Genomic DNA, 17078 nt, shown 5'->3' with positions numbered 1-17078 from the left:
GGGAGAAGCAGACTCCCTGCCGACCAGGGAGCCCGATGCGGGACTCGATCCAGGGACTCCAGGATCATGACCTGAGCCGAAGGCAGTCGCTTAACCAACTGAGCCACCCAGGCGCCCTGACCTCTCAACTTTAGAGTGGCCTCGGGTCCAGTCCTCAGACATCTCCTTGTCCCCATCCACATACATTCCCCAGGTGACATCTCCTGGTCCTGCGGCTTTAAACACCATCTGCTGGCAGTATCCTAGTTTAACTATTAACTCGCTAGAAGAAAAAAAAGGCCTGATTTGTAAATTTTGCTAATTTGTATGGTGCATTTCTCCCACCATGACCCATCTCAAGCTGCCAACCTGTCACCGCCGAATGGGGAATTGGGAAGAGATGCGCACAATCAGCTCTTGAGAGCCTGGACAGGCCAGCTTCAGGGCGCCCATGACAATGTCCACGTTTACCTCCATAGCCCAGAACTCTCACCTGCACATGAAACTTACATTCTTCATATCCTCCATTTGAATTTTAATCATCTCAAGTTCACTCCATCCAGAGAGAGCTCTCAGTCTCCCCCTGACTCTGCCGTCACTCCCACCAGCCTCTCGGCAGTGTCTCCAATCTTAGTGTCAATCCCAGGTTACAGCTGCCCGGGGGTCAGTCTTGACCCTTCTCTTATCTCCTCACTTGCCACCCGATCCATCATCCTATCCTGTCAACTCTACCTTCTAGATAAATCCAGAATCCATTCATTTCTCATTTCTCAGCACCACCAGAATATGCTCTGATCTAAACCATCATCATCCCTCACAGGATTATTACACTGATGACCTAGTGAGTCGCCCTGCTTCCGTCCATTTTCCTATCAGCCTTGTAGCCACAGGGATTCTTTCAAAACACGTCAGCTGATGTCACCCTTCTGTCCCCAGGCCACTGGTCGTCTTCTGTCTCACTCAGAGGAAAACCCCCAGGTCCTTAGCACGGCCCACACAGCCCTCTGTCACCGGGGCTCCTAGCACTTCCCTGATGGCTGCTCTGTTCCATGTACCCCATCCCCTCACTGGGCTCCAGCTCCCCGTCCCCCCCCACCCCAACTAGTTTCCAAGCCCATCCAGGATGTTCTGGCATCGCATCTCTTATATACTGGTGGTTTCTTCTCCTGGGCACAGTCCTTCCCCAGAGGGCTCTGTGGCTCGTCCCCTAACTCCTGTATGTCTCTTCTCAAACATCTTTACCGAGAGCCACATCATCTAAAATTGCAGCACCTCCCTGCTCTATTTTTCCGTAGTGGCCTTAGCATCACTTAAGAGACTTGGCTACATCCCCTGGGTCTTGAGCACTGCCTGGCATGTAGTAGGTATTAAATAAAAATCTGTGGAATTAATAACTAATGTATTGGGTCCTAAGTATTACATTCCCTGCAGTATTTGTATTTTGAGACTGATTTGATTGAACTCAGACCACATTTTCCAGAAATGATCAATATACATCTAAGCCTTACTGGTTTTCCCGATTAATGTTCCATTAGAGGTATCAGAGGACTATGTGGAAGCATTATCCATGTGGAAATGTGACCCTGGCATTTTTGAGAGAAGTTAGGAAGCAGTAGAGGAAAAAGATCAGAGACATATTTATTGACTCTCTCAAAATACTCAAATACAGATTCTGACCAGGAAGGAGGAGAACAGCCCACACACTCAAAATGTTAATTGTGTAGAGGAATTTCAGTAAGTTTTTCATGAGCAAGTTCTCTACCAAGAAGAGCTAGCATCCTAAGTCACCTCTTAGGACTAACAATGACACAAATATTCATCTGCATAAGAAAGGCAGGCACTTTGCAACCCTATCCTTTGGGTGACAACTCTATTTGATTAAAGGACTGAGTTTATGACCATGAAGACATTCTTTTTATTCATCTATGCACATTCATTCAATAAATATTTATTTGCCCAATATACATGCCAGGAACTGTTCTAGGTTCTGGAGCTTAGGAAAATGACTGACCAAGTCCTTTGAAGCAGTTATCTATTGAGCGACCAGAAAGGAAAAGAAAGAATGAAAAATCCACAGATGTGGTGTATCCACTCCCAGATTAGAAGACAAAGGTCCATAAAAAAAAAAAAAGAAGAAGAAGACAAAGGTCCATGGCCATAGTTGCTTCCATATTGTTTTATACACGTAAGATAATATTGTTCTCAGAGGTGCATTAATGAATCAATACAAACAAAAGTGTACTGTTTTTAATTGTGTGCCCAAAGAAACTCTAATGTTACACAGGTGGATAGTATTCACTCTGCTAGAGCAATTTGTAAGAGATCTGTTTTCAAAACATCCACAGAAAGTGTTCAGAGATTACATGATCGAGCAGGTTGAAAAGCTCATGCTGGCCAAGATGGGAAGTCATTGGTTTACCTTGACATAAGCTACTGTAAGAAATAAAATCAATGTTAGTTCACCAAGTTTGGGTCACTTAGAATTGCACAGGACTAGCCAATATGGGGGAAAAGGGCCTTCCACTCGGCCTGTGAACCAGAGAATCGGAGTCCCTGCTAGGCCGTGTTCTTCTCCAGAGAGCGCTATATTTATAGAAGGAACAAAACCTTATGCAGGATGAGGGGGTTGGATAATAATATGTGTGAATACACTGATCTGTCTGAACAGTTTCTTGGCTGTCTGCTTTCAATGGTAATAAATATCCACTAAAAGCCGTCTGCTGTATGTGTTTCTGGTAAAGTCTCACACTTCCCTGCATGAATACATTCAGAATATAAGCACCACACACTCGACTATAGAGACTCTGTTGTATTCTGAATTCTTAAGTTATGCAGCTTAGCAGCTGTGATAATGTAATGGTTTGCAAAATAATAGACTGGCAATATGTCAACCTGAAATAACACATCAAAAAATGAATAATGTGGGTGCAAAAAGGTTTAATTTATACTGCGTTAAAAATACTGCTCCAGAAATATCACACCATTTCAGTCTTTCCAAGACCAAAAAAAAAAAAAAAAAAAAAAAAAATCCTTTCACTTAAATAGTCAAATAATTGTGGTAAAAGAGAATGCTTTCTTGTTTCTTTTTTTTTTTCCTCCACCCAATAAAAATGTCAAATTTACATTACTCTGTGAAGAGACATATAAGCTGAGTCTGAGTCTGGTCAGTTGTTCACACACACGCTTCCTTCTACTTTAAGACACATGGTATGATCTAAGAGTTTAGAGCATTTGTCTCCTCAGCTTGTATGAACACGTAAGAGCAAACACATTTCCCGTCAGCAATAATTGGGCGTGGGGTAATTTAATGTAAAAAAAAAAAATGAGGCTGTTTCTGTTTATGTCTTAATTCTGCTCTTCTTCCCAAATTTTCTCACTGAGGGAAGTTTATAAAAAACTTTCAGATTTCATTTATTTTTCTCATCTAGTGAATATTTATCACACTCCTGTTATGAGCCAGAGACCAAGATGTGTTTCCTGCCCTCAAGGAGCTTGTCATCATGTGGAGATTTTACATGACAAATAGGATGGAAACGGGGGGATTCAGTGCAGTGTGATCTGTGCTGCTGTGGGTAGGGGAAAATGCAGTGGGTAGGGGAGCCCAAAGGAAGAGCACTCATTCAGACTTGGGGAGGGGGCAGGGTTCTGGAAAGCCTTCCCAAGGGTGTTAATTTTAGGCTGAAAGGATGTGACTAAGAAGTTAAGGAGGTAGAGGGAGGAGGCAGTGTGTCTCAGGCCGACCAAAGCACATGCAAAAGCCCTGAGGCAAGGGAGAGCATAGTGGTTTGGAGGAGCCTCAGACGTGTGCAGTGTGGTTGGAGTCCAGCACTCTCAGGGCAAAGTAGGGGGAGAGCTGAGGCTGGAGAGGGTAGCAAGGTCCTGATCACGAAGGCCTTGTAATTATATTTAGGCATTTACCTAAGTACTTATCTTGAAGCAGGAACCACTTAAGGGTTTTAAGTAGATGAGTGGACACGACCATGCCTCTGTTTTACAAAGATCACACGGCTGCAACACAGAGCATGGACTTGGCGGAGCACAAATGGCAACTGTTTGAAAGTGAAAGATGATGGTGGCCTGAGCCAAGGGGGAGGAGGGGGCAGGGAGGGCGCCTGGGTTCTGCTCGGGGCGTTCAGGTAGCTGGTGGACTGAAGGAGGAGCAGGATTGTGGACGAGATGACCAATGCCATCCCGGACATGTGGAATTTGAGGCATCCTAGCATTCAGGAGAACAGAGAGGTCCAGCCCTTCCTGGGGATATGTGGGTCTGGAGGCTAGAGAGGATAAATCAGCAGGAAGAGGAGCATCGTTCATAAACACCCATCTGAAACAGCTCAGGCTGGGCCACAGGAAGCTTTGCCTACTTATTCTCGGGCTTTGGAACCCTAAAGAAAGGTAATTTCCAACATGATGCCATTTCCTCATGGTGTAGGGTCATAGTAGTTTCATAAAAACATTTCCCCCGCTCCAAGGCAAACTCCCAGGAAAAAGGTCCACATTTGCTCTTTCCTTAATTCATTTACATGTTGTGCTCTTAGATTCATGAGAATTTCCCATGAAGTTCATTTTTACCTCTGGAATAACATCTGGCTTTGGAAGGAAGGGACCCTATAGAAGCATATGGGCTTGAGAGGTTTAGTTAGTTGGCATTTTCGTGCAATGAATTTGAAACATTTTGTTTTCTAAGTGTCTTACATAAAATTGGGAGTCCAAGGCAAATTATCACCAGGAAATCCTGTCTGTCTTGGCTTTACTTGGTAAAGATCCCCAAAGGACCTCTCCAGGTGACAGTGAAGTGTGACCAAGAGTGTGAGGACCAAGGCCATCAGCTATGAAAAATATAAGCCGAGTGTTCCTCCACTCAAAGGTAGGCAAGCTTTAAAAACACTCTGTCATTAATGATTGTTTTCCATATGTGAGGTATTGTGTTAGGTCCTTATATACCTTCCCTCTAATCCTTAACAAACGCCCTCAACAGGGGCTGGTGCAGACGTAGAAACTAAGAACACTGAGTAAGTCTGGTGACTCTGGTCAAGAACACACAATTAGTAAAGGGTGAGGCGCTCAGTTTTGGGGACCCGGGGACTGCAAGCCCTACCCTTTCTACCCCACCTGGCTGCTTTCGGTAGCACCTAAATTGTCTTCATTTCTTGTTTTGTAGCTAAATTCTTGCCCTGTTATGTCAATACTGTTTTGTTCATGTAAACCTGTATCCCTAATCTCTCTTGTCTTACCAAGCAAAGTATTTATATTTCTGCTGTTCTTCCCACCTCACCTAGTTCCGTGATGGGCTCGTGGCAGTCGGTGAAACTATGAACAAAAACTGAGCCTGGTCTCGCGGCCCGAGTGAGTGTTTCTGAATCAGGATTTGATAGAGTCTAGACAGCATTGTTAAAAAGGTGTGCTTCTTTTCTTTCAACTCAACTGGCAGTTGGAAAACAGGAACAACTATGCACTCCTGGGTGCTTGAGGGCACATGACCAGCCCTGGAAATAGTTTTCTCCTCGGTCTCCTCGGTCGTGAGTCTTCTGTATTCCCTTTCATGAGACGTTCTGGTGACAAGTTGCTTACGATCCTTTGCTTGGGGGCAGGCTGCCATGTTGATGTTCCCCCAGGAAGCAAAGGTGATGAAACAGGGACAGAAGATACTCGGTCCTTAGACATGGGTCCTGCTCTGTGGTCGACTCTATGTCCCTGGACAGATGATTAAACCCCTCCGTGCCTTGGCTTCCCTGTTCCTACAGGACAAGAGTGATAACCCCTATTCGCTGTGTCTCGCCAACTCAGGATCGTAATACGAAGTAACGAATATAAAAGTGCATTGGAGTAATTACAGGCGGTACAGACGCGAGAGCTTAAGATCATCACATATCGCGAGACAACGGAAAGCAGCCCGGATGTCTGTCACCCTCTAGGCTGCTGATGTAACTGGAAAAGGGCCACTGCTTTTAAGTCAGGGAGTCCAAAGAAAAGAGTGCGGGTTCTCGGTATCTGCCCTTAAAGCAGATTCCGTGTCTCCCCTTTCCTGCCCTCCTTTTACACAAATGTTTGACTCTGATTCTGAAAATCGTCATCAAGTCGGCAACAGTATAAAAGGCCCAGTTGGAATTGACACATTCATCCTAGGTTCCAGTTAGTGTCAGCCTCCCTTAGAGTGGAAGGGGAGATGGGCAGCTCATAAGGAATGCAGGGACACTCTTCCTGTGAGCCACGGAGTCCCAGCCCCATCGCTTCACCTCCAGCAACTGAGATGAATAGGATGTCTGACGCTCCGGTGATGTGTGTGCTTTCTCCTAAGGGCCCAGCAGCTTGCAGATCTAAGACGCAGGTAACACGGGTGTGTGCCCACGGGCAGAAAATAGGTCTGTGTGTTTTGAACGTAAGTAGATGCCAACACATGTGACAATGTTTTATGTATGACGCTGTGTTCGTAGGCTGTCCATTTTTCTTAAATTGGTTAACAATGAATAACAGAAATAGTAACTGCATACATCTGGATTTATTAAAAATCCACGATCTAGCAAACATCCATCTGGAGATTCTAATGGTTAAATAAAGGTTCCTATGGAATTTTTTTGTGCCTATGCCCAGATAACTCTCTCCTAAGTATTGCCACGTTCTGGAACTCCAGCGTGTACAATTCATGTTTCTAAATGACTAGTTGTGCACAGAACACATGATATAAACTTAGTTACCGCAAAGGTCAGGACATTCTCAAGAAAACCTAAAATCATATCCAATATAAGCCTGATATACTTTTAACATTTGCTGTAACTGTTAGTCCTACGCTCTAAAGCTATTGGTATAGAAGGGAGCATTCGATAGACACTTACTATATATTAGTTGATGACTCTGATATTGAGCACAAGACATATGTCTCAAAATAAAGACCTATAGACAAACAGAATAGGAAGTGAAGCTTTTTTTTTTTTCATCAGTATTCAAGTGGCAGAAAGAACGTCACTCACTACAAGTCAGGAAATCAAGCCCACCTGCATTCTAAATAGACCCTCATATTTTAAACTTTTCAACTGTGCTTTCCTTACATTTAAAAATCAGAGTAGTAAGTATACCAGCCAGAAAAAGTGACTCGAATTCAACCCTGTTCCCCTTTATAAGATGCAGCAGGTTGCTTATCTATCAAGAGAGCTTTTTATGAAGCTATGTGCCTTATGGCTGTTAGATCCCACCTTAAACCAGGATGTCTGAGTAGACTCTACAGCCCACAGAGGGGACTGCCATGATTCAAACAGGAGCTTCGGGGTTTCTGAGACCCACAAAGCATTCCACCCCTGCGGGGGTGTAGGCATTTTGTCCCTCCATGAACGAGCCCAACATACCAAGGACAGCTAGCTTTGTATCAACTTCAGTCATCCCCAAAAGTGAATTTAGTACTCCGAAGAAGGACAAATCCTTATTATTTTACAGGATCATCACTGCCAGGGGTTACCATAAAGTAAGCACGTTTCAGAAAATTAACAGAGTCATTTCGAGCCTAAATCCGTAGTATTAAAAATAAATCCAAAATGATAGCAAGTTATGTGAAACAGCGACAACACAACAGAGGGAATTCTCTTCAATGGGGGCATAATTTAAACCCTCCAGGCATCAAAGCCTCCTTTGAAGACACGGTCACCCCACAGAGGAAATTTGCAGCTGTGTCGCACTAATGCATCTGCTTGCAGCCCCTGCTTTTCTCCCCAGGCACTCACATCTTCCCATCCCGATTCCAAAGGGAAGTCCCCACCCCAGTCTCTACCCTCCTATCTCATCTCTCACAGCACCCCCACATGCACAGCTGGCAAAAATTTGTTTCAAATTTCTCATCATTCTCTGTTAAGAATAAAATTTTACCCACGACCTAGTATTCTACCGTCCCAGGAATTCAAATTTTTCAGGAAAACAGGGCCACCAGAAGGGATGCTATGTACAATGAAAACAAACATCTCCTTTTCTTTGGAGCAATTGCTCCACGCAAAACAAACAGCCCGCCACGTCTCTTACCCTCTCCACGCTGCGTCTTCTCAGAGATCCATAAGGAATTTTCAGTAAAAGTCTTTGAGATCTATTCGGAGCCACTGCAGCCTGAACCACCATGGTGTAGAGCCGCGTGTGTGCGTTCCTGTGTGTGAGTGAGTGAGTGAGTGTGTGTGTGTGTGTGTGTGTGTGTTCCCAGCAAAGTGAGAGACAAGGCTTCCTCCAAACTAAGTTATGGTCTCCTGGAGGTTTCCCAAATATCAAATAACCGAAAGAGTTTTTTCTTTCGACCATATGAGTCAAGATGTGGTTCGTCGGGAGGCGGGGGGATGGGGAAGCAGAAAAATAGCCCAAGTTCTCCAACTTCAGCCTGCCTTCAGCAACAGCGTTAGCTGCCCCTTGTCTGTCCCTGCCTGTCAGTCCTTCGGTGAGACTGCGTGTCCCAGAAGTTGGCAAGCGATGCCTCTGGGGAGAGTGATCCAGAAATGGCAACTTTGCTTCTCGTGGCTACAGATGGTAACCAGGTCAGTTGTCTAATCGAAGCGCTATCACTCGTATTATTCATTCCATCACGTGACTCCAAAGCCCCTCGGCCATACAGTAGGTCACATGCTCACCTTAAAAAGACTATTTGGAATATCACCATCTGGTGCGGAGATTAATGTGAAATCCTGCATTCTGATTTCACTCTTTTCCAAACACAGGAAAAATATTTGCAGACCTGTGACATAACGCACTGGGGACTTGGAGGGATCCCTGCTTGCGGTCATAAATTACATGTATGACCCTGAGCATCAGATGCGCCTCTCTGGTTTTTCTCTCCTGCTTTCCAGTGCACGGAAAAATAAATGTAGGAGTGCAATTAATTATATATGTGAATGTAGTCTGCAAAGATAAAGTGTGAGAGAAGGGGAAAAAAAAATGTTGGGGTATCACGTGGTCTAGATGAATCGACTATACGAGACAGACTCGCATTTGGCATCTCTTCGTTTAAATGTTTGTGTTATAGAACATTTATTTTTATGTGTGTCAGTAAATGTGAAGAAGTTCTGTTTGATTTTACAAGGCTCTGAAAAGGACTAAGTTCAGATTCATCCATCACGTTTGCCTGTTCTTTTCTAATAATAGCGTGTAATTCCAGATCAGAAAATCCTCTGAAGGATGGTACACATGGCCTAAAATTTTAACTTTTCTGTAATATTTTGTAATTGATATATTCTTCATCTATGGTCCCCTCTCTCTGCTCCCCCCTCCAAATACGCTCATCTATAGCAGAGAAAATTACAGTAAAGAGAAACAAGTAAGGGGCTTCCAGAATTGGAGGGTTTTTTTTTTTTGTTTGTTTGTAATGTATCTCTACATCCGCTGCTCCTCTCCATTCTGGGATTTATGAAAGGGATGCCATTTCCTTTGTAGTAATTCATGCTTTTTGGTGTTAGCCTGATATCACTTATATGCTTTGGGATCCGGCTTTTATTTACTCTCTGCAGACCAGTTTATTGCCAACCATGGAAAAGAAAGTTCTGTTTATTCAAAGATTCTAATAGGAAGTGGGGCGGGGTGCAAGGGGGAAGAAGTGGAGGTTTACACTGCTGGAAAATGAACCAGGAAAGACTCTCAGAAGGGGGGTGCTGGTGGGGGTGGGGTGGGAAGGATGGAAACGTGGGTCTGGTCACCCAGTGCAGACACACATTAAGAGGCAGTTAAAGAAAGCATCAAGTTGATGTGGGAAATTCCAAATATACAACAATCGGGCTTTGTTCGTAATGGGTTCCATATGTGCATGGGGGAGCCAGTGAGGGGGTGAGAGAGAAGGCCAGCAACAAGGAGAGTCTTGCGGAGCGTCTCTGGCTAGGTGGTTGAGGTTTATATACCTTTTTTCCTCTTTTCTCGCTTCCTTCCTGCACTGCCTGGTTTCAGACTATTTTGGGGTGGCAATAGATCTGGAATGATACCCAATGATTGGGCCAAATGCATCGAATTTCCTTGATAAAACCCCACTCAACTATGTAACGGTTTTGAACAAAGGACAGGCACAATTTCAAAACACTTATCTGTCGCGAATCCTGGGACTGCTTCCTTCCAGAGCGGTTTGAGAGGGGGCGCGGGACCACATCAGCTGAGAAGTCACTGTCTCTCTCCCCTGACCCAGACCAGGGCAAAGCCCCTGGGAACTGAATTTATTTATATTTGACTAAATGCAATTTCCTGTTTCCCAGGGGTATTAATGAGTGTTTCACTGAAGAGCTTAAGGCCTCATGGCATAGTTCAGATCATAAAGGACACTTTGATGAACTAAGTGCAAATAAAACAAAAACATATGCATTTGATTAAGGTTAAAATACATATAGAAGAGAATGTTAATGGAAACAAAAATAACCCTGAGCCAGGCTCGCACACATTTGAGCCCCATTTACTCTACCCCCCGGGGGGGTGAGGAGCAGGATCATTTCTCTATCAGCACCAGTGTCTTCTCCCAGCTAACGGGGAGGAGGAGGTTGGCTCTGGAGCTTTCCACAGTCCCCACAGAGTAGCCAGCCACCTCCTCAGACAGATTGAAGGCTCTCAAAGGTCAGCTTGTCCAAAACTATCTTCTTGATGGTTTTGCTGTAGGTGTTTAAGGTTTACACATTTAAAATTAGTTATTGAGACAAAAGCATTTAATTTCAGAAGGCCACTGTTATAATACAGATCTGTTTCCCAGGAAGGGATATGCATTCACACCTTTGCAGATCTGACCACTTTCCGAGAGGTGAGGGGGATTAACGTTTACTGCGTACCTAGCAGTTGCCCGCAGCGTGCTAGAAGGTGACCCAAGGCTATCTCAACGCAGAAATGAGCTTCGGGGTCCATATTTTACAGCTGATGAAACTGGGGCTCAGAGAGGTTAATAATTTGACCAAGGTAACACAGCTAGAACTGTCAGATCTAAGATGAAGCCAAAGTCAAGATGTTTGATTTCAGGGCCTGACTTGGCCCATTATATACTGTCACGTGGCACAGAGGACTTCATCAGATTACAGCAGGTTAGAAATCCAGGAAGGACAGATATCCATGGGACCTAACAGAGAAAGGGAAAAACCCCTGGCTTTGAAAAAGAGAGAATTTAAGCCAGGAAATGGCATTAGAAGGAGCCGTTCTAGAGTCTCTGGAACTGCTGTTCTGCTGTCCCTTGGTGAGGAGCACGGGTGACAGGAAGAGCAAAGAAGCCCACAGGAGCTGGGGAGACAGGACAGCCCCTGGCCGGAGGGGTAGAGGGAGGAACCTAGGGCCAGGGTTACCTTGTAGAGGCTGGAACCCTGGGGACCCATGGGTGAGACCTGATCACTGCTGAAGCCGTGGGCCAAGGCCAAGAGGGGGCCAGGGGGAAGGGGGAGGAAGGCCCTGCTCCTTCCTCCTACTCCCCTCCAGCCTCCCCCCTGCATCCTCCGTGCACTGACGCCAGCCAGTTGACCGGGAGCCCTGGAGGCAGCCATTGGGGCAGGGGAGGGAGAGAGGAGGAAGAGCTCTGAGGGTAAATACCCACGCTCAGCACTGAGACCAGAGACTTGGGAGCAAAGGACTGGGAGAGGGTGAAAAAAGAGTAGCTACAAGACAACAGAAAAGCAAGGGGGAACCATCTGGAACAGAGTATTAGTTAGAGAAAGCATGTTTTTGCCAGGATGGTGGGCACGGAGTTCCCCTGCGCACCCAGGGCACAGTGTAATGGTGCACGGGACAGATGGGGAGCCTGCTGCGGGGATGCAGTGAGCGAACCCCCAGGAGATGGGACGGAGAAGACCCACCTCTGCTCTAGAGCCCCTGAAGCTGCTGTGTTTGATGCCTCTTAGAGCAGAGCACCCAAGCCTGGTGGAATTTTTTTGTTTATTTTGAACATTTCCTTCCCATCTCAGTGAAAATGTTTACATTCAAACTCTGGAATGAAAATGCATAGGGATCGATTGAACCATATTTCAGGAAAATCAATGGTCTCGATACACCAAAGCAAGAGGTATCAAATCCAGTGGGTGTTCTTGGTCACAGATAGCAGGAGGTAGAAGGGGGGGCTTGGGGGATAATGGCCTGTCAGAGGGAAAGCACGTGACAACACCAGGGCTGTGGGGGGGCGGCCGCAGGAGAGGGGAGACCCGCCGCTGAGTGTGTGGACAGGGGCATGGCAGCTGACCCAGATCGGGCCAGCGACTGAGCTGGCACGTGCTGAGAAGCCGCGGGAAGGCTGGGGGGGGGGGGGGGCGGTTCTTGATAGGATACTGAGAACTGACACAGAAACGGGGACACTGGTCACTGCAGCCTCTTGTCTAGACTGCCTGGCCTACCGGCCTCCAGCGTTCATCCCAACTGTGGCCCAGGGCCTGAAATGACCATTCATGCGGCTCGTCCCTTTGGCCGCCTGAGGTCTCCCGTGCATGCATATCTTACCTCAGACTTGTCATCACTGGTGCCAGGTGAACTCGTCCGCACCGCTTTGTTTTGTTCACTTGCCAGAATCCGGAAAGAAGGGATAACGGGGCAGAGACATTTGGGCCAGGTTTTTGGGGTGGGAGGAAGGAGGCGACAGGTCACACAGTGGGTACAGTGGGGGGCCATGATGAAGCTCCTGGCCCGAGGGCAGCCTGGGGCCACGGTGGGGCGCGGGGGCGGGGGCAAAGGGCCGTGACCTGAGCAGTGTTGGCAAAGTGGGTTGAAGCGCCCTTCTGGAAAATAAGGACGGAAGCATTTCACGAAATGCTACCCCTGTCTTCTTTCATTCTCTCTGGTAGAAGGTGAAATAGCGCTTACACTAAGGACAGAGATACAAAGCTGACAGTGTAAGTGCCTCTTCTAATGTTCATCTCCAGCCATTCTTTGTTGTAAATTTAGCAGCATGTCGAAAGGGGACTGACTCTCTCGGTTTCGTATGTCTGAGGACCACAGGTGCCAACCATTCCCTCCTTCTCCACGTCCTCTCGAAGCATGCAAAGGAAAGCCTGAGACCAGATTTGAGGTCCCATGTTGACCTGGCTCTGCAGGCTGTCGGCAAAGGAGTCAGAAGAACGAGGAGGCGAGGAGCCTGCTGCCCCCTCACCTCAGCCCAGCGAGGGGCTCCGAGGAGAAGCCCACTGGGAGGGGTACAGCAAGTTTTTTAGGTGATAGGGACTGGCTGAGCATGGGTGGCAGCCAAGAGAAGAGAAGAATGGTGCAGGGGAAGTCACTTCAATCCCATCATCTTGGGCCAGCTACGAGTGCCTAAGAGAGCTGGTCTTGGTCCATCTCGGGTGCTCAGGGTGTTGTATGAAGGGCTACAGAACTCCAGGAGAAAGGGGCTGGGGCTGTGGGGCCAGAAGGGATCTTAAATGACTAAGCAGCAGAAAAGCCATCACTTGTGCCAGGGAACTGTGGTGGGAAGGGGGCAGGTTGTTCAAAGAACCCACAGGGCACTCCACTCCACAAGAACAACAGCTGGGTTTAGACGTCCATCAGCCCCACAGAGAGAGCCTAGACGTGCTAGAGGCAGCTCAGGGAGCAGGGCCCACGGGGAGGGACATGGAGGAGGAAGCCAGGAGCCGCATGCCGGCCTTTCCCACTGCAGCCCTGAGCTGAGCGAGGGAAGACAGGCTTTGAATGAAGTTTGGGGTATACACTCCCTGTCCTATAAAACAGGTGAGAAGATAAACAGGATGAGACTGAACCAAAGACACACACGAAGAACGCCTCAGCAATTTGGAACATTCCCGGAGTAGGGGTGAGGGGAGTTGGGAAGGGAAGTTCTGTCCTTCTTTAAAAGCCCCATCACCCTTCCCATTAGCTTCCAACTCAGCTAACCTGGGTCATTCATGTCACCTTTTATTAGAGTAAGCTCTGACTGAGGTTATGCAAACAAAAATGCTGCCTGTATCCATAATTTTATATTTGAAAAGTGGCTGGAATTTAGGCCAAACACGAAACCCAATATCCCCAAGAGTAGGAGGGAAGATACCAAGCAACACAGTTATCACCAGACTTCACATGCCCAAGGCCTGTGAGATTATTCACAGTCCCCACCGGGGCAGGATAGTTGAGGGTTCTCTTGGTTTTAACGCAGGTTTGCATTGACGAAGTACATTGTTGGCATCGTCCACCTTTGGACAGATTTTTCTCCTCTTATGGCATTTGGAAGAAACTGTAGGTATAATTACAGCTAGGGTGGGTAGGCAGATAAAATTTTCCTTCCTTTCCCTGCCTTTCCGTTCATTCTTCCTTCCTTCCCCTTTTCCTTCCTTCCTTCCTCTCTCAATCTCCCCTTGTCTACTTGGTCTACATTCTGGGCTTTATTTAATAGTTCTCCTCCATGACCAGCCAGACAAAGAAAATAAAAGAAGTTTGAACTGAATTGTTCAGTTTGACTCCCAATTATTGTTGCTGGTAGAGGTCTGGTGAGCTGGGATGAGTCTACTACTCGTTTCTGATATTACATTGGCTGTGCTCTTCTTGTATTCCATACCAAGCTCTAGGCTATTGGCCTTGCCCTTGTCTAAACCAATTTTTAAAATATCCTTTTATTGCTTACGTTGCATGATTCATTCAACAGTTACTTTATTGAGCGTCTAACAGAATAATGGCAACCCCCTTACATGGCAAAGTCTATTGCAGGCCCTATTCTAAAGGCTTTTAGATATATTGATTCTTTAATTTTCATAACACCTCACCAAGAAGGCACTTTCCTTTTCCCTAGAGGAAGATGGGGACACTGAGGCACAGAGAAATGGAGAAACCTGCCCAGGGTCACACTGCAGGAGGTTTTGGGGTCCATTAACTGCTAGATAACTACTATGTATCAGGTGCTGGGCCAGGAATTGAGGATACAAGGGAGCTTCTGCTTTTTGGAAGAGTTTGCTCTTGTTCCTCACACTTAGATCCCCCTGTGATGAGGTATCTGGAAAGAAGTAAAACAACCTTTTACCTGATTTACACCTGGAAGTTTACTGAACAGCTACCCAACAGGATGAAATGAGATTTGTCAAAGTTTTTTGTAAATGGGACACACACACAGACACACACACACTTTCCACTCTGACTTCTGCACACTGTTTTCCTGTTGCCTCAATATAACAGCTTTCGTGGATCTCACCATCCACCTCTCTGCCTCTTCATACATATTCCCCTATGACATCCATGTTTCATCCTTCTGCATTGCTTAAAGGTCATGCAAATTAGCCACATACATTGGGTGGTAAAGAGGCTTCTTTTTGGACCTTTGAGAACACCCTGTTCAGTAGTTTCATTGGAGGAACAAGGAGTAGAGAATTAATTAGCCCAGAATAAGACCCCCATCCCCATCAACTCAACAATACACATTCCATCACAAAGGAAAGCACACTACATTCTTCCGAGGTAGGGAAGAAAATACAGCATTTGCTGCATGGAAACCTCACGTGCTAACTGGGCATCCCAGAACCTCATTTCAATCTTTCTGGCAATGATCACGCTGTAGAGAATGTCAAGTGGAAAATATTCATGGCCTGTGTGGAGGATTAGTCCATATTGTCTTAGCATCCCTTGCTTCAGAGACATCAAATTCCAGGTCATCGACATGCTGGCAGGATTATTCAACTATTCACCCAGAGAAGGAGGGGCAGGGAGGGATCCTGCTTGCAAGTGGCAGACAGATTCTATTCCTCCATATGAAAGTCCTTCACATCTGCCCTGGATATGATTTGCCCCCATCAGAGCTCCACTTGTCCTTCCCAGCATGAGGCTAAATCAGGCAATCAACGGCTACAGCCCGGGATAATGGCTATTCTGCATGGTGGTAATGGATTATTGCATGTGCTATTAGAAGTGATGTCATGTCCAGGTTCTGAGGAATCGATAAGATTGCCAGGATGCCTGTGTGATTAATCAGGTAATAAGCTGACCGGTGTGGGGCTGGCTGTGTAGGTTGGCTTTCAAGACCCATTTTGCAAAGCTCTTTTTCATGGGCTATCCATCCATGTGGATGGATTTTGATAACTAGCATTGATTTGCCATTTTTATGAAGTGCAGTTTGCACAGGGTAAACTGTGTAATTGCACCCAGAATGGCAAAATAAATAATGTTCTTATCTATGGTATTGACTACCCAGGATTAGCTGAATATATATAGTACAGTACACCTCCAAACAGAGTCAATGGATGTTGACTTTTGATTTTTACTAGGCTCAGCTCTCAAATTTCAGGTGTCTTAGATAAGCATTGGGTGGCTAATGATCAACTTTTAGTATATGTGCTGCCGAAGCGAGCACTAATGATCAACTTTTAAATCTGCTTCTAATTTCCAGGCTTCCTTTTTCCAGGAGGAGAAGTTTAATGTAATTTCCTTCAATAGGAGAATGGTTGTCTTGGTTCAAGTAATCCCTCTGGTGCTGCAAAGGAGGGTGGCTTTCTTTGGGGCCATCAGATTGCTTTCCGTACTATGCCCAGGACCATGTCACTCCTAAGGGCAAGTGCCCATTTGCCCAGGGGTCTCTGGGATAAGCCACATGACCTGTATTTTCCCAAGGTGAGGAAGGAAAGCACTTGATCTGATAAAAAGATAGGTACTGGGAAATCTCACATCATGAGAATAGGGTTTATCTTGAGTGTGCCCTAGAAGGCTGCCAACATCCCAGAAGTCAAAATGAGAAAGGTTACCCAGTAGAAGATCAAGGCAAAATACATACAATGGACACCTGCTGAGATGTAAATGAGGATGCCTAGGGGATGCTCACTGTTACTGTCTCATGGGGTACTCCACTCCATTTGTTTTTTAATTTTTTAATTTTTTAAATTTTATTTTATCACGTTTTGTTAGTTGCCATACAATACATTATAAGTTTTTGATGTAGTGTTCCACGATTCATTGTTTTCGTATAACACCCAGTGCTCCATGCAGTACGTGCCCTCCTTAATACCCATCACCGGGCTAACCCACCCCCCCACCTGCCTCCCCCCTAAAACCCTCATTTTGTTTCTCAGAGTCCATCGTCTCTCATGGTTCATCTCTCCCTCCGATTTCCCCTCTTCACTTTTCTCTTCTTACTCCATTTGAATTTTAAACCTTGATAGCACGAATGCAGATAATAGACTTGTTGAGAAAATTAGGTGAGGCAGTAGAATCGCATATGCGGGAACAAAAGTGGTAAGAAA

The 17078-nt window shown here is 45.9% G+C and overlaps 1 protein-coding gene across 3 annotated transcripts in view; it reads right to left on the bottom strand.

Moving 5' to 3' along the window:
- Positions 1 to 17078, bottom strand: part of FRMD4A (FERM domain containing 4A) — a 598644-nt gene that overhangs the window by 299300 nt on the left and 282266 nt on the right. The window contains exon 1 of one of the 3 annotated variants that reach the window (XM_027595364.2): positions 7984 to 8076. The exons of the other annotated variants lie outside the window; for them this stretch is intronic. Within the exon in view, the coding sequence (XP_027451165.1) occupies positions 7984 to 8076 (93 nt within the window). Of the gene's footprint in view, positions 1 to 7983; positions 8077 to 17078 lie in introns of those variants that run through there. 3 annotated transcript variants of the gene reach the window in all.

The sequence above is a fragment of the Zalophus californianus genome, chromosome 9 (genome assembly GCF_009762305.2).
Source record: "Zalophus californianus isolate mZalCal1 chromosome 9, mZalCal1.pri.v2, whole genome shotgun sequence".
NCBI lineage: Eukaryota > Metazoa > Chordata > Mammalia > Carnivora > Otariidae > Zalophus > Zalophus californianus.
Note: the sequence above shows the minus strand (reverse complement) of the source record. Positions and strands in the feature narration are given on the sequence as shown.